The 26,377-nt window shown below is 44.3% G+C and overlaps 1 protein-coding gene across 1 annotated transcript in view; it reads left to right on the top strand.

Annotated features, from left to right (window-relative positions):
• Nucleotides 1–16,531, top strand: part of LOC119446510 (uncharacterized) — a 329,517-nt gene extending 312,986 nt beyond the window's left edge. Inside the window, 18 exon segments of the mRNA XM_037710951.2 lie at nucleotides 144–227; nucleotides 652–771; nucleotides 1,548–1,655; nucleotides 2,356–2,484; nucleotides 3,038–3,256; nucleotides 3,898–4,014; nucleotides 4,606–4,713; nucleotides 5,390–5,518; nucleotides 6,297–6,419; nucleotides 6,592–6,675; nucleotides 7,127–7,246; nucleotides 8,398–8,460; nucleotides 9,087–9,390; nucleotides 9,864–9,939; nucleotides 9,941–10,007; nucleotides 10,927–11,165; nucleotides 12,591–12,768; nucleotides 13,275–16,531. Coding sequence (XP_037566879.1) covers nucleotides 144–227; nucleotides 652–771; nucleotides 1,548–1,655; nucleotides 2,356–2,484; nucleotides 3,038–3,256; nucleotides 3,898–4,014; nucleotides 4,606–4,713; nucleotides 5,390–5,518; nucleotides 6,297–6,419; nucleotides 6,592–6,675; nucleotides 7,127–7,246; nucleotides 8,398–8,460; nucleotides 9,087–9,390; nucleotides 9,864–9,939; nucleotides 9,941–10,007; nucleotides 10,927–11,165; nucleotides 12,591–12,768; nucleotides 13,275–13,540 — 2,534 coding nt within the window. The 3' untranslated portion in view covers nucleotides 13,541–16,531.
• The last annotated feature ends 9,846 nt before the right edge of the window (nucleotides 16,532–26,377 follow it).

Raw genomic sequence — 26,377 nt, 5'->3', positions numbered from 1 at the left:
CAAAACTAATTCTGCAACCTTCATTCTTAGTAAATTTGCATGTTGATTCTCTCCAAAGTAGAGGTATTGGTACCACTTGCGCGTACATATATGATGATCAAATATTTGTTGATTGATTGATTGTTTCTTCCTGCCCCTCTCAGGTGAGCCACCCAAGGGAGAATGCACACATGACAACGACTGCCCCAACAATAAGGCTTGTGATATTCACATGCTGAAGTGTTACGGTGAGTAAACTAATTTAAGAAGAGCACACAGTTTAGGCTTATCACCCGTGGTTTAACTTTTCGTGCCCTTTAAAATAAGAGCGGCTCCAACATTGCGTTGTGTACCGTTCCAGGTGCATTTTTCTGTAATGGACTTTACAATAGTACCACATGTGTACTAGTAATGCTTGCAAACTTATTTGATACTAAATACTGAATGACTCATTGTGGTACCTTAGAGGCTAAGAACAAGGTCACAATACACAATTGCCACAGCTGCATGCTAATTGGAATGGAGCATAATAATATTGGTATACTGAGCCTTGCGTACACATTAAAGAACCTCAAGCGGCCAGTTTACTACAGTCTCGACATCATAGCTTCTGTTTTGCTTTGCGATGCTGAACCGGATCAATCCGTCAACATTGAATGTTGTCATCACCAGATCCCTGCCTGGTGCCTGGAGCCTGCGGAGAACACGCACGTTGCCGAGTGGTCAACCACAAACCTACCTGTGAATGCCCTGCAGGATATTCTGGAAACCCGCGCAACTACTGCTTTAAATGTAAGGTTCTGCCTGTGGCTTTACTTTTTTTTTTTTGTCATCTAATTAGGTAATCTATGTACAGTTTATTCCTAGGTTTCAGTAACCATCCTTATCATCTTCACGTGTGTTACAACAGTGTTGAATCTGCTTCAAATTGTAACTCTTGAATGCAACAAGGGTAAGACATATTATAAGGAGACGGGACAAGATAGTGCTCAATGTGACTGCTTGTTGTATGTAGCATTACAAAAGATATCACAACCTCATGCATAGAAACGATCCTTCTGCATCAAAACCTGTTGCTTGGATGATGAATTATTAACATACCAATTGGCATACCACTGCTGTAGCATAGCAACTGTACTGTGGTCTCCAGCGTGCACATGACTGGAGTCCCTCATTCATATGTACATCAGATTTTACAGGAGCATCTGTGTGTTCAATGCTGGGCTAGTAAGCTTCTCAACCTGCAAAGCAGTTGTTTTTAAGCACTTTTCATGGTTTCTCTGGTGTATTTTTCATACGAATTTTGTCTGAATTTTGTCTTCATGTAACTGGATGTTTTAATAGTTTCAGTGCCATGAATACCACTTGTGCACCAACATTCATCATAACCACTGTTGCATGTGGCAGGTCCCCCCCCCCCCCCTGAATTTTAGCACCACCAAGAAGGTGCAATTGTCACTGCAAATGTGCTTGTTAAGAGCCATTTCTGCTTAGCGTACATAAATGAGAACAGTGAACAGAGGTGTGATGAACCATTTCACAATTGTCTGCCACTTTATTTTACACAGTGGTTGGATGCCCCCATGAGTTCCACTGCCCTGGAAATCTGCTTTGCCTGGATAGCGGCTACTGTGGCTGCCCGCCTACTTTCCAGAGGAAATACGACTTTTGCATAGGTAAGCTGGCCAGCAAAACAGTCACATTGCAACAGCAACTGTTTTGATTGCATCCCATCAAAACTGCCAAACTGCAAAAGTTCGGCATATTTGGCCTTAAATATATAAGCCATTTCATGGTTAGTTTAAGGTTGCCGAGATTGTCAGTTGCACCAAATTTCAAATGTACCACATAAAAAGTTATTTTGTTTCAGTGAAGGCTCGTTTATTGCATAAATAGGACAGCGCTCACCCACTTATGGGGTTGCTTCTTCTTGTGGCATTTTGTTTCTTAAATGCTGATTGTGTCAATGCACTGAAAGGTCAAAGCGGTGAATGGTGCTTGAATGAGCCTTCCGTTGCAACAAAGAATTCCTTTATTTTCATTCAGTCACTGTAAATGGACAATATCCAAATCTTGTAAGCTGTGTCATTGGGCCAATGCGCCTGAACCTTGGAGAAGTGACAGGTGCTTGAATGAGCCTTCCGCGACAACAAGGAGTGCCTTTATCACTCATTCATTGTAATTGCTGTCTCAAGATTATGCCATTACAAGATTTCATGCCAGCATCGTCATTTTTTTATTGATGATATTCAGTAGTAAAATGGTGAAACTAGTACATACAAGGTGGAATCGTTACTTGTTTTTTCTCATGCTGGTGTACAAACCAGTCAAAACCAACTGAAGGTACTTACTACTTAAATGTTGTGACTTTTGCAGCTACCAGCCGGAATTGCTCAACAACAAACCCTTGCCCGAAAAATGAAGAGTGTGTCTACACCGGCAGGCAGACAGGATTCTGTGTGTGTCCTCGCGGCTACAGGCTGTTGCCCAACGGTGTGTGCAGAGGTGAGTGCAACTACATAATCACATCATCGTTCAAGGATAACAAATCGTTGCACATCTCACAACAGCTTCAGCCACTTATTCAGTGTGCTTTACTGTTAATGATGGTGGTAGTGGCAGCTTCACTGCAGCTGCCTGTTGTGAAAAAAAAAAATTTAATTTATCGAAAATTTCTTGACATGTGCTACTAATAGGCTTCTTGGTTATCCATAAAGCAGCACTCTTGAAGAAACACTGACACACACAAACTAAGGACAGATACAAAGCTAGTTGCACAAAGGGTTGTTGCAGTTCACTGCTTCGTGGATGTATTACTACGGGTGTGTTGGTATTTCTTACGAATGAACGTTTGTCAGACCTCCTTCGAATGAAAAGCTTCCTGAATTTGGCCCCTGGTTCTAAAGTACTAGTATCTGCCTTATGTCTAACCGAGAGGAGTGGCTTACTTTCTGGTGCCTACCTGTTCTTATCACCAATATTGAGCAGGTTTCTTTGATCTTGTGAGAGCTTTCTTACTCTTAACCTTTTGTTTATTTTCTCCATCTTTCTCAACCAGACATTGATGAGTGCACGGAACTGACACCACCACCCTGCTCCAAGACTGCAAGCTGCAGAAACTTGCCAGGAACCTTCGAGTGCCACTGTCCAGAGCTGACCCACGGTGACCCGTACAGGGGAGACTGCTTGCCCAGGGAGCCGCCCAAGCCTATTTGCACAACAGACGATGACTGCCCCTTACATGAGGCCTGCGACCTCGGAAAGCAAGACTGCTATGGTGAGATGTTTTGCTTGTACTGGGGACAAACACTACTAACAGTTGTCTGCTTGAAGTATGAAAAGGAGTGACTGTGACTTCCCTGTAAAACTTGAACGATGCATAGCTCTAATGACTATGCGCAAGCATACGAGCTGCATTCTGCAATGCCGTTTCCTTCTTTCTTTCTTTATTTTCTTTCTTTGTTATACTTATTGTATTGAACCACCAGTAGCTGGCTACAGTAATGGACGATCCTCATCATTGGTCTAGAAGTGAAAAGGGTCATTTATGAAAGCCGTGAGGGCAAGAAAATTGTACCAGTCCTTGCCTGTGCACAGAAAGAAAGACTGCTGAAATATCACTTCATGAGCTTTTTGAGAATGCACATCGTTGGGGTGGCAAGTGACACGTGGCACAATGTGCCTGTCAGATGAGGTTGTTATCCACATGGAGAGTATGAAAAAAAAAATGCATGGCAAATGCACAGATATGATATCCTGTCACATCCTCGTTCTCACGCATTAATTTGTTCCCATTTCACAACAATACGAAGCTATGCTGAATGGATGTGTCAATGACTGTGAGAGTATAGAAGCTCAAGGCTGATACACAATAGTACTCTATGGTGCTTATTTGTTTTTCTCTTTCTCTTACCCTAGACCCATGCGTCCACGATCCCTGCGGCTTCGAAGCTGTCTGCCGGGTTGAGAACCACAAGACCGTGTGTGTTTGCCCTCCAGGCTACACTGGCAACCCGCTTGCACGCTGTGTGCGAGGTAACAACCATTACCAATTACTGTTACTCTCGATGATTCAAACGTCTGGCAAATTCAAACAAACCTCAAAATTTTGGTTGGCCTGCTATTCTGTCAATATATATTTAAGACGCAACAATTTCTGCATGTTAATTAGAACATTTCAGATTGCCTAGAATGCAGCAAGAAAAGGCTAGAGGCTGGCAAAAATAAGGGGGAGGGGGCATTCTTAAGGCATAAATACTCAAAACTTACCCATATTTTATGTGAAACTACATACATATTGCAAACGGTTTATGATGGCAGCAACTCATCACTTTCGCAATGAGCAAGTCATATGTGTGTCTGTTCACATACCAATTCCGATCTTATTTTTATTAAAATTTGACTGTGTCTGTATATCTGTATGTGTAATTATCCGTGTAATTCCATTTAGGAGTGCTTTTTATTCAGCTTCGTATGCCTCGAACTTCGAGCAATTCAAGCAAAATTCCGTTGTCCCTAAAAATTTGAAGTAAAGCAAGTAAAGACAATAATAAGACTGTAACTAACGACAAGCACAGGGCCTCTCACGTAGACTAAATGCGAGAATGTTGATTCTTTCTCCTACAGTGGAAGTTTGTGGAGTCGACTACAACTGCCCTGGGAACCTCGTCTGTCTCTCGAGCAGCACGTGTGGATGTCCACCAAACTATGACCGTGTTGGAGAGTACTGTATTGGTGGGTATTTAAGCTTATCATCGTGTTTCTTAGCTGCTCTTCTTCTGACTTTCCACTAAAGCAATCGCTGCATCATTTTATAAGTACTTGGTTTATTTCATCTTCTCTGCACTTTATGTGGCAGTTCAGCATGTGATACACTATGGTCAGTCATATTTAGTCGTGTAGAGGTAAACGTGACCATACTTAATGGTTATCACTTCTTTGAGTGCACGTGCCTCTGGTCAGATACAGGCGGCTGTTAGTATTGTGATTCTATTAGCAACATAATCTTGTTAGCTAAACTAACTTAATAGGATCTACAAGACGTTGAAGTGCATTGAAACTTGTTAAGCAGCATTAGCATCTTGTGAAATATGCAGCCATGATTTTATTTAGCGTGTTGTTATCTACATGTTCTGAAAAGTAGACAAGCCAGCATTTGATATCTTGATCCATGATCAAAAATTGTACAAGTACTAAAATTGATTATAAAAGCCCTTGTTGTTCTTCTGTCGCTCACTGTTTTACTGCAGTGATATTTTCCTGTCATGGAAATGGCCACAAGCTTAGTGCTGTTCGTATAACACTTTGTTGGCTACATGCAGGGCTGTTTTAGTACTGTTAGGCAAAAAAGAAAGCAGTTTTAATTGTGTTCTCTGTTCTCATTTCATTTTCTTTTTTTTACAACCTTCAGTGACAAGCAGGAACTGCACGACCACCAACCCGTGCTCGCAGAACGAAGACTGCATCTATGTTGGCCCACAAGAGGGCTTCTGTGTGTGCCCACGAGGTTACGAGCTCCAGCCTAACGGAGTTTGTAGAGGTGAGTGAGCAACGCACGTCTTTTGCAAAAGTACCTAGTCATCGCGCGCCCTCTAATGCGCATAATTCATGTGAATGAGGTAGACAGGCAATGTTTCTATGTTTAGGTGCGAAAATGTCAGTGATCCAGGCACAAAGACAATGTGTGGCCACTACAGGTGTCCCTCTGTGTCATACATTATGCCAGCATGATGTGGATATCATATAGTGTCGCACCTCGTTAAACGAAATCGCATCCAGCATGGAAATACCTTCATTATATGTGATATTCATGAGACACATATATTTGTTGCATGCTGATATCAGTGAGACACTAGTTTCACTTCATGATATCTGATAATTCGTTATATTCGTGTTCATTATACTGAGTTTCACCTGTAGGTGCACTTTTGATCAATAAGCGCGGATGAAATACAATATTGTTAGTTGCCATAAGGAAGCCATAATATACATGGTTAACCTCCAGCAATGCATCAGCAGATCATGAAATCCCAAGTCTTTAGGAGAAGCGGGCAATTCCACAGTGCATTCAATGAGGTAATATTTTGCAAAAACAAGGACGTTGTGGTGACTTAAGATATTACAGCATGTTAACATTACTTATGGTAAAATGTAGTTGAATGAAGTGCCTATAATGAATGAAGCTTCTTGCTTTCTTCCACTTCACCGCACAGTGAGGCATGTGAGGAGATCAAAAAGTAACAAAGCCCTAGCACACCAGCATTGTCTGTTATGCACATTAACTCTTTATCTGCTTTTCTAATTTTCTCATCTTTCAGACGTCAACGAATGTGTCACAATTCACAATCCATGTGCACCTGGAGCGAAATGTGTCAACTTGCCAGGAAGCTACGACTGTGTATGTCCCCCCGGCACTGTTGGGGACCCATTCATTGGCGGATGTAAGTAATGACATTTAATTGACATCAGATGTTACGAAGTTAGTGTTTTTAATGAAGTCGTTGCTCTTCAGTTGCAAATACTAAAGCATGCAATGCGAGCATCGTGTGAAGGACAGTGCAGTGAAGTAATTGACCGTGTTCAATGAAAAACCCTGTTCTTTTCTTTTTCCAGGCAAACGCATTGAAGAGGAATGCCGAACTAACGACGACTGTCCTTTGGACAAGGAGTGCGACGTCAACACCCATCAATGCATACGTAATTATCTCCATGTTCTCACTAGAAAGTAACAAGGCAAAGCTTTGATTTTCTTATCCTGCCTTCAAGTGTCGATTGAATCAGTTTTACGCTGGTTTGGCACACCTTTTGTCAAAGTTCTGAAAGTACTGAGAATTACTAGTGCATATTCCAGTCCTGCATCATATGCTGCAGAGCTTGTTTGTCATTTATTGCATGAGCTGCCAAGTTAGCACATTTAGTGGTAGCACATGGTCCACTTCACATAATTCTGATAATTAATGTGTGGGAAACTAGGCCAGAACATAGCACCACTAACTGTTTAAGTATGCGATAGCATACTTAGATTGTGATGATTGTAGCATCTCGACATCTGCGTGCGTGCATCACGGGTGACCTTAGCAATTACTTAAGTACGAACTGTCAGCCTGCTTAACTCATCAATTTGTCTTTGTTTGCTTCTCACTTACAGCGCCTTGCCACGTTTGTGGCCCAAGTGCATTGTGCACAGTCACGAACCATGTCGCCATATGTGTCTGCCCTCCTGACCTTGTTGGTGACCCGTATGACAAGATCCATGGCTGCTATAGAGGTGTGTATGTCCAGCAGTCAAGCCAACAGCATACCAGACAGTGACTTCTCTAGGTCCTTTTAAATCTGCAGGTTCTGTACTGTGCCTTATCTTTCAAACTGCAGGCCATGTGCTCTGTGCTAACTCTCGGTGCATGCATGATTGACAGGCATTGGCTGCTTATTTGTAGTTCGTCGCCATCAACCTGTTGCCAGAGCAGCTTTGCTTAGACCCCTCAAAGGGGCCATAAATATTAGCAATGTTCAGATAGTGAAATTTTCTAATCAACTTAATATGAATGATTATTTTTTTTTTCTATATGTAGGAAAATAAATGCAGAGAACAAATGTGCAAAAAATATTCGTCTATTTTCTTCAGTATGTGCATTGGTACTTGGAAGTACAGTCCCAGTGGAAAAAGATTAGCACAAGTGGCTGGTGGCCGGAGCAGCAAAATCATGACATGGATTTTGACAGCCACCCCTGCTTTGGAAAATGGAATGTGCCGCTCCAGCCACCAGTCACTTGTGCTAATCTGTTTTCCACTGAGGCTGTACATTCAATTGAACAACTTGCAATTGAGTTTTTAAAAAAAATTAAAGTTCACCACATTTTCGGGCTTGCTTGCAATGGGTGCTTGAAGTAGTTGATGGGCCATATGCGTAAGCCCATCTCAATAGCATGCAGGCCAAGGAACCACAATAACACCTCATACTCAGCCGTAACTGAATGTTAGAAGAAATCAAATGTGAAATTCTCTAATCAAGTTCATACTTTAATTTGAAACAGAAGTGTATTTGTATTCAAAAATTTCAGTATTTGCACACACCCCTGGTAAATACTGTTTGTAGTCCAGGCACGCTTAGATTCATGTAACACCCAAGCTTAAATGTCAATATGTGCAGCTGCTCAACAAAAAGGCTGTAGCCCCAAAACTGTACATCAAAACCTGACTCATGCGAGCTTCAGAAACACTGCTGAATATGAAAACACGAAGGCATGTGCTAGTTTCTGTTCACATCCTTGTGTCTTAAATTATGCCAGCAGTAAAACTGCCAATTTAGCCTTGCTCATGCAGTAGATCGAATGCATTTACCATGGTGTACATTTTCCTATTATGTAACATAAACAGTTTGAATGTGAAGAGTAACACACCTTTCTTTTGGTCTGCAGGAGTTCCTCCTCCACCTAGGACAGAGCCTCCCGGTCCAGATATCCCTCCTGGTGGCCTCGATGGTACGACAGGCATCTGTACTTTTACACGTTTCACTCAGGTCGCATGTTAATTAAAGTTGGCCAGAAGCAGACAAACTGCGGCTTTTCTCAGGTCTACTTGTGGCTCATGGCCGGCTACTAGGGCGGATAGTCCCTTTACTTTGATCTAAATACATTCATTATGATAGCTTTTGGTTTCCAAAGCTGTTTTCACAAGTTTGTGCATCTGCCATTCTTGGAAACAAAGACAATTCAGTTTAGAAGTTTCCATCATCAAAATATGCAAGAAATACCTTGGCATTTGGTCCAACAGTGCACAAGGGTGGAGTTCTTGGTAAATTATTCCACAGTGACACTGTGATGATGTCATGCTGATGTCAGCATAATAAGGTTGCATGAGACACCATTAAAACTGCATTTCAAGGGTAAGCAGATTCTAAATGTTATAATCAGGCTTCGTTGTTTATATTAGAGCCGGCTTAGCCTCATAATAAGGCTTAAATTTTCTCGTTTTACACACCCTCTGTAGCACTGCCGGGGAACTCCGGAACAACCAGCCTGAGATGCCATATGATGCGTTAATCAATTGGCTGGTTACATTTCTGCATGCTTCTCATAACGTTGACTGCATGTGTCTTTGCCTGCAGTGATGTGCTTAGCCGATGGGGTTCAAGTGCTGGTTCAGCTGGACAGTTTCAACGGAGTCATCTACGTGAAGGGCCACAGCCAGGACGCCCAGTGCCGCCGCCTCGTGACCAGCAGCGAGCGCGAGACTGTCGACTTCAAGGTGCTCTTCAACACCTGCGGCCTGGTGCACATCAACGGAGAAGCCTCCTTCGTGCTGGTCATCCAGAAACACCCCAAGCTGGTAACGTACCGTGCCCGGGCGTACCACATCAAGTGCGTCTACAATACTGGCGAGAAGACTGTGACCCTGGGATTCAACGTCAGGTACGTCTGCTGCATCACATTGAACTATAAGAGAGTTCAAAGAAATTATTCTCCTTCTCACCTTAATAAGCATGAAGGGTGCTTGTGCAATCATAAAACAAGGTATGAAAATTTTTTTTAATGTGTGTGTGCCATTAAAAGGAAGAAACTGGTTTAATTTGCTGCAACGGAATGAAACGAAAATTATGAGAAAAAATAATTTTATCACCTGACATCATGGCTCTGCATTGCTGGAGGTTTCTTGTAAAAGAGTGTTGCTAGAAAAGTATTACCATTCATGCATATTACCTCCATATGATTGCTTGTTATTCAGTTGCTAGACTGTTCAGCGCCCTTTATTAACATGTTAAATTGGAACACACACATTGGCGGTATTTTCTGCTTACACAGCTATTGCACCACATTAAGATTTCTATTGATGTCCAAGCCATGAAAACTTAGCATCTTCTTTCTTTTGTATCTCATCTTTGCAGCATGATTACTACATCTGGCACAATCGCCAACACGGGCCCGCCACCGACTTGTCAAATGCAAATCTGTACCGTGGACTGGCAAGGAAGTCAGCAGTGCCGAAATCGGAGATGACCTGCTGCTCAAGGTCACAGTACAGCCACATGGTATGCCTTGCAGAACTATATACCCATTTGAGCTTGCCATTCATATGCAGACATTCTAAGCGATTACACCGAGTCAGCCTATAACCTAACATAAGGGCGTGAAGTGCAGTTTATGTCCTGTGTATTTGCACTTTTTATGCAGTCAGACCTCTATACAACAATCACAGATATTATGAATATAAGATATGACAAAGGAAACTAAAAATTTGGTTGCCCAAGCTTTACTTCAATGAGTACTTCTATTGCTACATATAACAAAATCAATATTGGTAGGTCTAAAACAGTAACTGTTAGAAGGGATAAGGTTGGGGCTACTTGGTTGTCCATGTTAAGTGTCGTGTGTGTCCTTTTCATAGTTTGTTCTTGTAATTCAGTAGTGCAGTTCACTTCAACTGGACAGTAATGTTTAAAGCGAAGTAAATACTTGTTTGCTCAAAGTATGTGTTTTAGTAGAAAAATGTTAAAATAACTCGGCAAGAGCAAATTGAAAAAGCATATGCCGGACACACATGTGCATTTCAGCCAGCTGCTAGGCTGGCCTGCAGCCGGCAAGCCAACATGCCCATCCCATATGATCACACCAATCGCACGGGTGCAAATTAACAATGGTGCAAAGTGCGTTTGTAGGTTAGCGTTGTTCATATGGGGCCATGGCAAGCCACCAACAGGCCTTTGAAATTAGCAGAAGACCCCCTTGCTAGCCCAATGTGATTTTCTTTTTTTGATGTTAGTGGATACATTTGTAATGAATATTGTATATAGCGAAGGTAGTTTTGTGTCTGATGTGACTTTATTCTAATGTGGTTAATATGGTACATCTTTCTTTCTTTATCTGTTTTTTTTTTAATTACCAGCTTGAGAAAGCATGTCACATTACATTTGGAACATGGCTGATCGCTTGACATGCTGCCTCTTGCAGAGATCTATGGTGGCTTTGCACGTGGCTGCATTGCTAAGACTATGGACAACGAGGAAGAGACACAGTATGAGGTGACTGATGCTAACGGCTGCGCCACCGATCGGTCGATCTTCGACAACTGGGAGTACGATCCAGAGAATAAGGTGCTGATGGCACGCTTCAATGCCTTCAAGTTTCCCAGCAGCAACAACCTGCGGTTCCAGTGTAACATTCGAGTCTGCTTTGGATCGTGTCCACCCGTAAGTACTGACACTGCAGATGCACTCACGGTGCCACTTGCTTATTCCATGTTCACAGAAACACTATCTTTTAGAGCCAGTGAAATGTCTTAAATGTTCCGTAGAAATTTCTGTAGCCATATTTTAGTCTTCAGCTATGAAGTTTAGCAGTTAAGTGAAAAAAAAAAAAACGCTGTTAATGCTGCATCTCTAGTAGCAAGACCGCGATGATGCTATGGGCATCATTTCAACTTAGCTCGAGCTTTATATCAAGCTATAAATTGTCCATTGGTTGATCAAAGGCAGAATGCAAAGGCAGAATGCAAAAACACTCATCCACTGCCCTTTATGTGTTCGTTAAAATGCTCAGGTGGTAAAATTAATCCCGAGAACTCCTCTACAGTCTCTTTCATAGTCCCTATGTTGCTTTGGTAAAAGCCAGTCTATCAATCAATTTGATTCATTACGAGAGCTAGCAGCCAAACCTTTTGCTAGCCCAGCCAACAGTGCATATGATGTGATGTGATTTTATTTAGCACTTTGGGATGAATGATACTTAAGTCAACATGTAACATGTGTAGCATTATTTGGTACACTGTGCATTATCTTGTCATGCCAGTCAATGCAGCATCATTCATTTCAAAGAAATAATTAGTGGGAAACATTTTCTAGTCCGGGAAGAAACGCACTGCTATCTCGTTGATGTTGACAGGTAGAGATGGTTTGATACCTGAAGGCAGTACTGTGTAATAAATTGTGGTAGCACAAAACCTAGCACCAATATTTCAGTACTTTTCTTAGTGTAAGAAACAATCTTTTGATGAATGGTTTGCGATGATGATCGTTTTGGAGACCATTTGCACACCAATGATCGAAGTGATGTTGAAACCCTAGGGAAGTAGGTCAGAAGTTATTACAAGGACAGACAGTGGGTTGACAATGAATTGAGCATGTTGTGTTGACCAACTAAGTGGAACAGTCAAAGACATGTGGCCTTCATTTTTTTTACTAATTAATCTATCAGTTTGTGAATGCAAGGCACACTGCAACACTGAATTTTAAAGAAAATTCTCTTGAAACATGTAAATGTGCAAGAAATTTGTACTGTATTGAACCACTTGTCAAAGTTCACTGGACATAGGCGAAGTTGGGTGCGCACAACCATCCATGCAAAGTGTACAATAGTTTGGTGGAATGTGAAGGCTTTGCCTGCCTTTCACGTGTAACACTGTAAACAAGACCAATCTGCACTGAACATTGTCCACGGTAGGGCCAACGTTGCCAAGATCGGGCCTATATTGAGCATGATTTCTGTGTCGCTAGAGTTCAAATGCATTGTTAACCCTAATGGCTCCACTGTCCACCGTAAAAAAAAAAAAAAAGCCTGTATTTCTTTTTTTTAATTATTAGCACAACATTGCTGCAACTTTCGTTTGCTATTATCAGGTACACTGCGATGGCGTAGACGCCTTTGGCCGGAGAAGGCGTCGTCAAGCACCTGGAACAGACCTGCAAGTGGGCACTTCCTTCCAAGAAGGACAGCTTCGAGAGGAAATCATGGTGCAGTCGAATGCCATTCTGACTTTCGAGAAGAAGGAGAGCCAGGTGGCACCCACTGCCGAAGGTGAGGAACTTGCAGACTTCATCAACACACGCAAAATATAACAGCATTTTACTGCTGAACAACCACAAAGGGCTAATGTGAATACATGGGTCAGTTGGTGTGGCAATTTAAAGCGCTAGAGTGAAAGCCAGTAGGTGAAATGAAGATGTTTTGTGGTATTTTGAAACAGCACTAGGATAGCACCACTATGCTGAGTTATTGGTCTGCATTGTGCATATGTAAATGAAGTCGCACCTTGAGGTAGCGTCACGTCATCACTGGATGCTAAGTTTAAAAGACGTGTCATCTTTCAAACTCTTTTTTTTTTTTTTTATGTTCATTTATTCTTTCGCACTTTCGGCAGACAAGGTTTATATTTCAGGCTGTTATTAGAAGAAATAGTTTTACTAACCTGCACCTAGCAGATGTACAGCCCTAGGTATCACCAAGATAAGAATGATATAGCTTGCAGCATCTTGGCACATTTGTCATAACTGTGTTGCTTCCTACCTTTCCCTTGTTTCCAGCGGGTCCAGAGATCGAGGAGATTGACAGTGTCTGCCTGCCCAAGCTTGGTCTCATCATCTCCTTGGTGATCACCACGCTGCTTGCGCTGGTCGCCGTGGCAGTGGCCATTTCCTGCTGGCTCATGGCATACCGGCGACGAACCAAGGCAGAGGGTCCGCTGCCGCACCCGCCAGACTTTCCTAACCCGCTGTACACGACGCCAGAGCCCGTGGCGGAGCCTTCGCCCGACTACTATCAGTCGTCGGTGCCGCCCAGCTTGAGGTAGGCCCGTCCCGGGGGCTCCCGTCTCTCCTCGAGAAGACCTGCCTGCGGAAGAGAAGCAAGCAAACCAAGGCCCCCACCACAACCCTTCCAACCAGGCCAAGTCATTTTTTCATAAACCCCATCCAACAAACACCAGCCCACCCCCATCTTTATGTCATGACTGACCGCCGCGCCAACCTGCTACCCACAGCACCTCCAGCTACAAGAGCAGCACGTACACGTTTGGCATCGTCGGGCATTGCTGCTGCTGTGCGTTCACTGCCTGTCGCCGCCCGTTCTCCACGGCCCCTCGTCAGCATCGCCGAGAGCACAAGAGCATTCCTGCAGCGTTAGTAACTCAGTGGCAGCCGGACTGCAGTTTGACGGGGTGTCGCGTGGCATCGTTTTTAAGGCGGGACTTATCACAGCAGAGCAGAAACCCTTCTCCTCCTCCTACGAAAAGTGCGTGCAAGGTGTTCACGGCGAAGGTAGGTTTGGCAGCGGAATCAGTCGTGGTGCATTACCCTACGACACAGCGAGGTCGGGAACCGCGCGTCCCTGCGCTTTTGTTGATTCATGGCAGCTACCCAGAGCAACAGCAACAACCTTGTGTGTGTGCAGGGATGGACTCTAGATTTTTGTATGTTGTGTGCTGATGATGATTGTCAGTGGCGGCGGCGACGACACTGGTGTCTTGCCTGCCTATAAATGAGACCATGTGCGGCGCCTGCCAGTGTAACTTCCCAAGTAACTCAGTTTCACAGGGTGCGTGTGTGTGCGTGGAATTTGTGTGTGTGCATCTTATGTCTTGCAGATGCGGTATATGCCTGCGGCGGTATAGCCTCATCTGCATCGGGTTCACTGATGTGCCAAACATCCTTGCTACTACAGTTATATTTTTGTCCTTACGGTCAGAGGGCATGCAGGCAGCTTTAACGGGCCCTTTGCATTTACAGATAGCAATTATAAGGTGCTGGACATCTTGTAGAAACATTAATATGTGTTTTTGGAACTTTGCGTCCACAACTGGTTCAGAAGTCTTTTTGTCTTCTTGACAGCGAATTGAAGCTTGCTAAGTTGGCCTCAGACTAGCTGAACCATTTAGTCTCCTGTAGTTTTTTCTTCTGAAGGTATGTCCCTTGACGTAACCGATGCGGCAACAGTCACTCGGAGCTACCACAAGTGACGGACATTCTGGTCTCTCCTTTCCGTGTCGTCCGATAGGATGCGAGCATGAGTTTGTGAAGCTGAGTTACTCAGGAACCCTGTGTCATTCTGGTTGGAAGAAAAATAACGGAGATGGTGCTTCCTTGTTTCGAGTGTATTCTGGGGACAGGGTGACACTTTCACGTGTTGCGTGCTTCTCTTGTGGTGCTGGCTTTTCGAATGTGGCTTGTCTCCCCGCCATCACGTCAAAAACCATGCCAACGTAACACCACTTCCTCGTAAGCAGTCACAAGCCCGCCAAGCTCCGGGCTCTTAAACAACCGTGTAATGCGTTGCACTGCATGGTCAGTGGCTGTGATGTGCAGCTGATCTCGGGGCGTTCCTTCTTTTTCAAGTTTCAGCAAGCAGCTATGTGGCATGTATATGAAGTGTATAAGTTCTAGGCTTGTCACTCAAGTTTTCAAAGTTGCGCTTCACAGCTACTGAAATCTTCGATAAACCCACAGAATCGGTGTCTTGTGACTTTCAGTGCAGCATCAACTGTCACGCCATAGCCGTGCGCTTTGTGATGTTCTTGGCGCACAACTTCAGAGGGTACCGTTAACGTGTACTCCATTGTAACCTTTTTCCAACGCTTGCCATTGTATCAACTGAAACCGAGGAATCTTGCTTCTTACCACTTCGTCATTGTGTCACGTCGGCAGGTTATTCTGCCAGGGGGACCCAAGCCACATTTGACGCAGCCCGTCGTCTGTTTGTTATAATTGCCATTATGTGTTTACCCTTTTTTTTTTTACCATGTGTGTGTAGATCGTACTTGCGTGTTTTATTTAAATACTATTTGAGGATATTAACAACAGACAACAACTAGTACTGTTCCTTAGAAAGACCTTGGTCGTGCTTTTTCTATGTGCATTTTTTTGTTCTTCTACTTCCGTCTTGAATCAAACGCACGCGCGATCACACACAAAAACGGTGAACAAAGCGAAGAAGCATCATAGAGTAAATGCTATTTTGCTGTGATAAAGGATCCTGTGTCTTCTGCCCTTTTTTTTCTTTTTTTTTTGTGTGTCTCTCTTTGTAATGTTTTCCCTCGTTTCCCAACTTTTCATTTAATAATTCTCGTTCTACACAGACTCCACAACTGCCAGCTTTCACTCACAATTTTTTTTCTTATGTTGAAAGCTATTGTGGTGACTCGGCCACACTATATATGAACAAAGACACAAAAAAGGAGTCGGGACTGGTCCCGTCCTTTGGCAGCTATTTTTTGTTTGTATATTGTGGCAAAGTTACCGGTGACATTTCACGACATGCAAGTCATAGGCGCTGAGAGGCTATGAGCACATCTTTTCACTACCCTTTTTTTTATTACTTTGGTGCCAAAGTTTTTTTTTTTTTTTTTGCCCAAATTTGATAGATTGTTAACTTTCTTTTATGTGTTGATGTGCATAAATAGGTTGCATGAAGTGCCCAATTTTTGACAATTATAAATGTTAATGGAATGTGACCTTTTTAAAGGGGCTGTGGAAATATGTGTTCTGTCTCTCAGCAGTAATCTCGTGTTATTTTTTGTTTTGTTTTTCCTCTCTTTTGTGGTGCGTACGATCATGATAGCAATGTCACGTCCAGTTCTAGATTTTTTTTATTTGAACTCTAACACACTGCCTGAATGCTTGTGCGTATCATCTGCTTAAAAATGGCACAGCAGCCTTGTTTTTTTAAATAAAGCAGCCTTACAGCAATGAAATGCCATTTTTACATGCCTTAAAAACATTTGCTGTTTTACTTTTTATCTTCTGTGTATTTTCACTTTCTGCAATAAAGCACATAATTTTTATTATGACTCCGTGCTTTTTTTTTTATATTTCCCAAGACAGGCCAAGCCAAGGAAGTTGGCATGTGTGACCGTTACAGGAAGTTAAAACGATTCAATTAAAACTTATTAATGTCACCAAATCCTTACATTCTGCTTACAAGTATCAACTGATGTGTGGCGACTCTGTTATGGTCAAGTGATGTAAAAGTTTGGTTCATGCTAATTTATAAAATTGTATAGGGTGATTAACAACATTAAGTGCTGCATTATTGACTATGAGGTAACATCTGTTCGTAAATACAGCATGAACAGATGCCCACAATATATAAGAAGCATAAATATAAAAATAAAAGGTGGGTGCCTAAATGAGTACTTGCTGTAGGCTTCTGCAAATTGATATGAAAGTTGGGGCTGCGCATCTGTTTTATCAGAACTCAGTACGTAAATGGTTCACTATATTCATATACATGTGCATCAGTGAACGTTTCTCATAAAGAACTGGATCCTCCCTTTCCTCCGAGAAGTATTTCTACTTTATGGCAACATGACTTTCTGTGATATCATAGTCCAATCAGTATGCCCAGTCATAATGTCAGAAGAGTATATGCATGTGCACTCAAGGCTGAGTACTAGTACATTGACAAGCAATGATTCAAGATCAGCATGCCCAGTCGTAATGTCATCTACAAGTAATAGCATATTATATACATGAGTACTCAAGGCTGAGCACTAGTACATTGACAAGCAACGCTGGTAAATCATTCAAGCAACATTAAAAAACTGTAAGATCAGCCTTTTGTTGTGCCATTACTGCGCATATGCCCTGAAGTATGATTTACATGATGTCTCCACGGCCGTCAACGTTGCGGCACTAAGCATTGGGAACATTGTCAGAGTATCGCTCACTCAAATTTTAAATATCAGGCAACATGTTGACATGCACTGTCTCAATAGCTCCCCACCTTTAAATGACTTGTCACCATGGAGACAAACCTATTTTCCCAAACAACCAGTGTGGCAGTGCAGAGAAATTTATTCCACCATTTACACAAGGCTTTAGAAGAATGCATGAAGTCCTTTAAGTATATATACTGATATACTATACTAGCTGTTCATTGGGCTAATCAAAATGCGATATTTCCAGTGGTTAACGCCACTGAACCCAATCGTTGAATTTCGTTAGTCGTCAGTAACTACGAACAAGTGAAATGAACAACTTCCATGCAATTAGCTTCATTCCAGACTAACAGCTCTGATTACAGATTTCACTTCTGCCACAAGTGTGGAGAGGGAGAAGGAGAGATGAAACAAAGAAAAGAGGCAGGGAGTTAATTAAGTAGAAGCTCTAGCTTGGGGCCAACTTCCGATTTCTCAGTTCAGATACATGTAAAACACAGAAATGCTTTAATGAGACAACTGCTGGACTGATTTGAATGAAATTTGTTGCACTTGAGAGAGGACGTTAAATTGTAGCAGCTACATATATAAAAAAAAATTTAGGGTGTCATTTTTTTTTACAAATATCGCATTGTCAAGGATTTTTTAAAATATTGAAGCACAAGGTTTACAAATCCGTTACTATATAGATCTGAACGAAAAATGCTGGTAATCTGCACTCTACACCTGTTAGAGCATCTCAAGCGGACAAATGTGATATATGAATTTACAGTTTACAAGATACTAGAAAAAAATGTTAATGAGGCTTTTGCAAAAGTTCATACTCATGAATTATATTGGCATATTTCAGAGCAGCATATAATGCAGCAATTTTGTCCGCTTTAGATGTATTATTAGATGCAGTTTACAGAATTGTGATAATCTTCTTTCATTTTAAATGCGACATCATCTTGACCGCTTTTCGCGGAGCAGTTTGTTCTAGAGAAACGAGATGGCGCTTTCGGTGGCGCGCCATACGTCGCCTCAGCGACCGCGCGCGAATACGAAACCATTACCGCTTCTACCTTGCCTCTGTGCGATCAGCTGTTGGAGCTGCGACTGAGTTTTCACTAACGCGCTGTGCTCCTATCATTCTGGATTGAAGACGTGTCCAGTACTTGACTGCAAAAAAAGGGACTGGCATATTAAGGAATGGAATGAATCTGTGCGGTAAAGTTCGCGGACCGCTGCTGCAACTGTCCGTACGTACGTACGTGTTACCGGCACTTAGAGATGTAGGGCTTTCCTCGAGGATACAGAAATTTGCTCATCTGCCAGCGTTGTATCCCTAACCTTCCAAGAAAGGGCTTCAACCCCGGAGCGTCGGCAAGAGTGAGTACCGCTCGTTAAACAATGACAATGCCGCTTCCTGTCATAGTAAGTTTCGCGCACACTACCTACGCGCATCTACCCCCAATGGCACGGAAAATTACGCTCACTTTATCGTCAACGTGTCAAAATTAAGTGAATGGGCGCACACTTGAATATTTGCGCACAATAAATGACGGACTACACCGATAGCGCACGAATGGTCGAAGCTGAATTTTTCGTGACGGTCCACAAGAGTAATTAATATAAGCGAGTTAATTACTATCGGTACTAATACATCTTTGCTACAATTACAATGTTCAAAACAGCTACGTTTCAAATCTTGTGCGCAGCAAGAACAAATCTATCGGAAATAATCAGATAGTGACTGCACCGAGGAACCTTGCTGTGTCAGAAACGTGACCAGCCGCAGCTTCAAAATATTTGCTAAAGAAAGAACGAAGAGCAAAACACACTAGTCCTGATTCAATTCATGGGCGGAAGGTTTGGATAGCTTGGAATACATGTTTAGCCCCGCTTTTAGAGCAAGCACCATATACGATGCTCGCGCCGTTTAGACGTAGCTTAATCAGCTCCGAAAGCGCTTTTGCATGTTCTCTGAAGCTGTCACCAAAGCTTCGTGCCGTCCAGCCAGTCACCGTCTACGATATCCCCCGACACAGAGGTTTGCTAAGCCGCATCGGCGGCATACACATTCATTGTAAACACGGAGGCAACGGAGGCATGCAGTTGAGGCAAGCAATGGACGCGTCACCGCGTGATCAAACATGGCAGCGCCCACGGGATCGCCGCGAAAATTAAGGGTCAATACATTATCAAGCTAGAGAGAGGGCTCATTTTGTGCCTGGTCGTTCCCCAAGAAGCGCCGCACAGCCTAGCTGGTACAGCCATCTCTACACAGCTTTGTCATTGCCTCCTATGCGCCTCGACTCGACCAGTGGTGATATTTATGGTAGGCGAGCTCAGAGTACGACCGTCGTCTCTGCTATGTTCATATACAGCCTATGATACGGCTCGCAATAGGGCATTTCGGTTCAGGTTTCTAGGCCTGTTCGAACTGCATATACAGTGTGTGCATTGTTAAGTTTTACGGAACTTTTAGAAATCGCCTGTGGCAGGTAGCATAATACTTATCATTGAGCTGGGTTATTCGAAGAGGTGGACATTAGTATCACGAGAAATCGAAACACATATTCAACTAATTAAAAAAATCACTAATGAACTTCTTAGTTAATTACTTTACGAGACATATTGCAATTTACGAATTGTAGCCGGTGAGCTTGTCAGACGTATCCATTTGGAATGAATTTCCAGAATGACACCAGTTTGGACACAAGGCGTTGAACGCTATACTTCACGCTGCAGGTAAGCGCGTGCCACTTAATAGTCACCTTAAAATCACAGGCGCGCATGAGAGCTAAATGACGATTATTGTCCGGGACACGATAATAAGCCGCAAATGGTGCAAACTATTTTTAAAGTACGCGCATTTCTCGGCGGTCACTGGAGCAAAAGACTCCTCGGGAACTCACCGGACTTGGCCACATTCGGCACAGCAGGCTTCTCGGCCAATGTGCCGGTATGGTTTTCCAAGCTCGTATACCGATCTCTGGGAGTAGTAGCGAGTGATTGGCATGCATGCAGAGAGCGTACACTCTAAAAAGAGTATGCACCCTTATTCATCTGTCCTGCGTGCTTTTCCTTTCTGCAGGCGCGGTACTTCCAGATCACGATACATATATCATTGCCGACAGGAAAGTAGCGAGCGCAGAGTTTTCAAGAAAGGAAACGCAAGCAAGACAGATGAAGATTATCGTTTGGGGACACGATACACTCCAAAGGGCGTAAACGTTTTTAGAGTGTACTTTAGATTGTACTAAAGTTTGTACTAAGATTGTACATTTACACGCTTTGAGTGCTTATACTGACTCCTCTGTATTGCACCTGCACAAGATACACTCTAAAAACAGTTGCACCCTTTGGGGTGCATTTTTGCCACACAACGATAATCGTCATCTGTCTTGCTTACGTTTCCTATCTTGAAAACTCTGCACTTGCTACTTTCCTGTCGAGAACGCTGTGTCACGCTGATAACGCTCTTGTCGTTCTTGACCGAGAAGTGCCGGGCGCACAGCGTTAAAGAAAGGAAAACCACGCAAGTCACATGACGATTATTGTTCTGTGGCAAAATACGCCCCAAAGGGTGCAGCTGTTTTTAGAGTGTAGTGTTCTGACGCTCCACGGGCTCAGGAACCGGGGAGGGGGGGGTCAATGGGGCGGTCGACCCCACAGGTTCTAAACCAGTGGGGGCATGCCCCCCCCCCCCCCCCCCCACACGCCCCGCCCCGGTGCCGGAGCCCCTGGTCAACTACCACGACATTACCCAGCACTATATATCGCCTTGAACGGTACGCCTACCCACCCCCACATGTCCGTCTTTCCAAGCGGTCCGAGATCGCCTGGCGTCGCCTTCCGACCCGCACCTTTCCATGCCCTCTAGTATATTCGCACATCCACCCACGTGTCATCGATCCACGCTGCTGCCTGTGCGGTGACGTTGCCTCGCTGAACCACATCCTCTGGGGCTGCCCAGAGGATCCCCCGCCCGCGCTGACCTCGTCTCACCACCCCCCACCGAGGAACAAAGGGAAGCCCTTCTCTCCAGCACCGACCGAGACATCCAGAAACGGGTCCTGGCACGAGCTGAAGACGCCATCATGAAGCACAGCCTGGCAGCCTACGTAGCTTAGCCTCCCTTACCCCTCACCCCTTCTAATAATAAAGTTGTCACTCACTCACTGTCCGTGACTTCGCGACTGTCGCAGCTCCTCTTCATAAACTTCTGACCACCACCACACCCTTTACCTGGACGGATGAATGTGAAGCCGCCTTTCACACCCTCAAGCGATGTCTCACGTCAGGACCGGTGCTTCGTCACTCTGATCCCACAGCCACTACTATCCTACACACTGACGCAAGTGGGCATGGTATCGGCGCTGTCCTGCTTCAGCGGAACCACGTTGTTAGATAGGGACCATTAACAAACATCCGTCAAGTTCTCCGAGCTCAACCACTCGCCGTCACCTGTCAACCCCGGTGCGCAGGTCGGTCCCGTCAAACCGGTTGATTATCCCCACCTCGTGTGCCGCGCGTGGAGCTTTTGAACCCTCTGCTTCACTCTTCCCGAAAGTCAAACGGTAGGGTGGCTCGGCTTAAGGTGGTTGACCCAGTTCCGAGAAAACTGCTATGTCGTTCGACAACCACCCGGGACCTACAGCCAGCTGAGCGCTATACCAGGCGAGGAGGAAACGCCGGACGAAGGCCGCCATTGGACAACGGAGCCCTTGGAGCGTCGCCATTGGCCGAATATGACGCCACTTGCGCGGGCCCCTACGATTGGAGGAAAATGACGACACCTGAGCGGACTCGACGATTGGCTGAAAATGACGTGACCCCGAGAGACGGAAGGGGTTAAAAGAGAGAGACAGATCGAGAAGAGGGACGTTTTTCTTGCCGTGGGCCGCAGCGTCCGGTTTGCTGCCGGCCATAACGATGACTCTTTTGCTGTTATCTGCTTTGTTATAATCCTGTACATAATGTAAATAAAACTTCAGTTTTCTAAGTCCTCCTCAACGTCGCTCAGCTCCCGCACCCAAGGCAAGATCCAATAATGCGTCTGAAGAGCAAGTCGTGGCCTATACGTGAGTCGTACTTATTCTCCTGCTGAGCGAAATTATACCATCACTGAACAAGAAGGCCTCGCCATCGTGTTGTCCATACGAAAGTTTCGCCATGTCACAAATTTTGACTGACCATCATGGTCTGTGTTGGTTATCCTCCCTGAAGAATTTGTCCGGACGCTTCGGCCGTTGGGTGCTGCGTTTACACACACTACACTGTCACATATAGGTTTGACACACATTTATCTCGCTGCCCGCTGTCGCCAAATGCCCATGTCTCGCCTTCCATCTGTTCGCACCGCCCAGCCAACCGATCAAGACGGTGGCCCCGGTACGGTTCATGACCTCGGTAGACATTCTGTCATCAGGAGACCTCGCCTCCCTCCAACATCAACGTGCAGATACATACTGCCGCACAATTATCGACCGGCTCACTTACTTATCCCGTCATCCCAACAGCCGCCATGATGGATCATTATTTCGGCAAGTTTACCACCCTAACAGTCACCGATGGGTCCCAGTCGTCCCTCGCTCACTTTGACTACAAGTTTTACAAGCGTTTCACGATGATGCAACTGCTGGCCATAATTTAGGATTTCACAAAACCTACGACCGCATTAAGACTCGCTGTTTTTGGCCTGGCCTGTCTATACTAGTGTTGTCAAGTACGTCGGTTCATGTGCGTCATGCCAACACCGAAAACGTTCGACCTCTCTTCCCGCCGGCCCTTTACAACCACTGCCGTGCCCGTCCGTTCCCTTTGAATTCGTGGGTATATCGACTTATCGGACCCCTTCCGCTTACACCCGTGGGTCACCGCTGGATTGTCACCGCCGCGGACCATCTCACTCGCTACGCTGGGACGGCAGCTCTTCATTCCTGTGCTTCCGCTGAAGTCGCCGAGTTTGTCCTGCACGCCATTATCTTGCGCCACGGCGCGCCTCGTGTTCTTCGGTAAGACATTTCTTTCGCATGTTCTTGCTGAAATCCTGCAGGCCTCTAACACCATCCATAAGACCACCTCAGTGTATCATCCCCAAACCAATGGTCTTACCGAGCGTTTCCATCCAACTCTGTACGACTTGATCTCCATGACAATATATATGTTAAACCCGACCACAAAAACTGAGATACTATACTTCATTTCGTCACGTTTGCTTAAACACTGCCGTTCAACGCACAACAAACTACAGCCCCTTTTTCCTCGTGTACGGCTGTGCACAGTCTTTTGTTTTGGACACCACCTTTCTCTCTACGCTTTCTGTTCCATCCATATATCTGTACCAGAGGAGCTCGCCGCCCGCGTCGCCCGCGTCGCCCGCTGCCGTGAAATTGCGCGCGCCAACACCGCGACCATTCAGGACAAGAGGAAAGTCCGTTGTGATGCGACGAGTCGTGCCATTTCGTTCCGCCAAGGCGACGAAGTGCTCCTGTGGACACTTGTTCGAGTACCGGGCCTCTGTGAAATATTTCTTCGCAGGTATCTCGGCCCGTACACCGTGCTTGAAAGAACATCTGCCGTAAACTATCCCGTCGCTCCTGTTAGCTCGGCTACTGACCGCCGTTGCCGCAGCACCGAAATCTTTCACGTCTCTCGCCTGAAGCCGTATCTTCGGCGTTCGTACCGTTTCTCACTCGCTGCACCATGCCGACCGCTTTCGTGAAGGGGACATGATATGATTATATATATATAGCTCAATGGTGAGAGCATCGCACGCGTAATGCGAAGACGTGGGTTCGTTCCCCACCTGCGGACAGTTGTTTTTTCATCCATTTTCATTTTCATTACGTTATCATTTCTTTAATTCAATGAGTAAGTACAAGTAATTTCCCCAGTATATATATATATATATATATATATATATATATATATATATATATATATATATACACTGAACTGCACGATGCGACATATGAGCCCCCAGATTTCACTCCCACACTTCCAGAGCCCCTGTATATGTATGTACCACGCCTAGCTATATATGACGTGCGGCATATGCGGGTTATATTGCCACACCATTCTAGCAATTATGTTGCTAAAACCTTGTCTTAAATTCTTGACAAAGCTATTCCTCGGAATTTTGAGAATGACCACCCACAAACAAATGGCGTGAAACAAAACACCCACAGCGCACGCCTTTTATGTTAAATCTTCTCAAACTAAAATACTAAAATTGCGAAACAATGACGGAAACCTGAAAATGACGTAACATTTAGCGCGGTTGTGCACAATCTCCGGGATCGGCCCACGCAAGAGGCTGCGTTTCTACCAGAAAGCTCGCTTTCGTGCACATGTCGTTCGGCGCGTTGGATCTGGAGCAGTAAGGGATCTGTGAATGCTATCGCGTTTTGGACCATCGGTGTCCACCACGCAGAAAGAACGAATAGTGAATAAAGCATCACGGCATCGCTTAAATCTCAGACTTAAATATTATGCAGGTCCCGCGTACTGTGGGAATCGCGAAGTTATGCGGAGTATTTTGCAGGTATCTGGCTATGGCGTCAACCCTGCGGTGGCGCGCCTCGACCAGCTCTTCGACTCTCTCGATCACTTCGAGCATGCGCTCATTGTGGAGCTCGGACATGCTGAGGGTCAGAAAGAAAAAGTGGGCTTGCTCGATTATTGCGAAGACGTTCCTCTTCCTCTGCGCCCAGGTAGTACTGTAGCCATCCTCGAGCTGCTCAAGCGAGGAATGCAAAGTCCGAGTCGGCGCACTTTTCGACGAAGCTGCGGCCCTCTATAAGAGCTTCTTTGCAAGCCTCAAGAGCCGGGGTCGTCGATACGAGTCGCTGTACTGACGATGCCATACTCAAGTTCGGCGCAACGCTGTCGTACCCCCAGCGGAGCGACCAAGGCGTATCTAATATAGGAATGAATTTCTAGACTGACATCAGTTTGGAAATATGCGCCATCAAACTCGCCGTAAAAATGTACTACGGTTCCTCCTATACTTTTAAATGCGAAGCATTTCTTGGCGAACATTTGCTACTTTGACAGTATCTATCTATCTATCTATCTATCTATCTATCTATCTATCTATCTATCTATCTATCTATCTATCTATCTATCTATCTATCTATCTATCTATCTATCTATCTATCTATCTATCTATCTATCTATCTATCTATCTATCTATCTATCTATCTATCTAGCCGCCCACGTTTTTATGCTCTCATGGCCGTTTCGTTAATTTGGTATGTACCAAAATTGGCATACTATGACAAGAGTATATGACGAACATAAATGATATGTCATGACCTGAATATCGTGACATGAATGTCATGTAGGTAATTAAACAGCCGCCTAGGTCTTGGTGCTCTCATGGTCGTTTCGCTAACTTGGTAGCAAGGTACCAAAATTGGCAAAGTATGACAGGAGTGTATGACGAACATAAGTGATAGGTCATGACATGCGTGTCATGTAGGTCATGACAATGACCCAGCGAAAAAGATTAACACTCAAAAACCACTGAAATGGGTTCGGACGTGAGTACTAAGTGAAGGAAACGCTAACAGATGCTCGTAGAATATATAGCCGTGAGCATGTCTCAGCATAAATGACAATAACTCAGCGAAAAGATGATAAACACTCAAAAACCACGGCAATGGGCTCTGACGTGGGTACTAAGTGAAGAAAACACTAAAGGATGAGGGTAGAAGTCATAGTCATGACCATGACTGAGAAAAAATGACTGACTCAGAGAAAAAAGATTAACACGCAAAAGCCATTGAAATGGGTTCTGACGTGGCTACTAAGTGAAGGAAACGCTAAAGGATGATGGTAAAAGTCATAGGCATGACCATGACTGAGCAAAAATGACAATGACTTAGGGAAAAATGATTAACACTCAAAAACCACGGCAATGGGCTCTGACGTGGGTACTAAGTGAAGAAAACACTAAAGGATGGGGGTAGAAGTCATAGTCAT

The sequence above is a fragment of the Dermacentor silvarum genome, chromosome 3 (assembly GCF_013339745.2).
Source record: "Dermacentor silvarum isolate Dsil-2018 chromosome 3, BIME_Dsil_1.4, whole genome shotgun sequence".
Taxonomy (NCBI): domain Eukaryota; kingdom Metazoa; phylum Arthropoda; class Arachnida; order Ixodida; family Ixodidae; genus Dermacentor; species Dermacentor silvarum.
The sequence above is the reverse complement of the archived record's forward strand: the minus strand, read 5'-3'. Positions and strand labels throughout refer to the sequence as shown.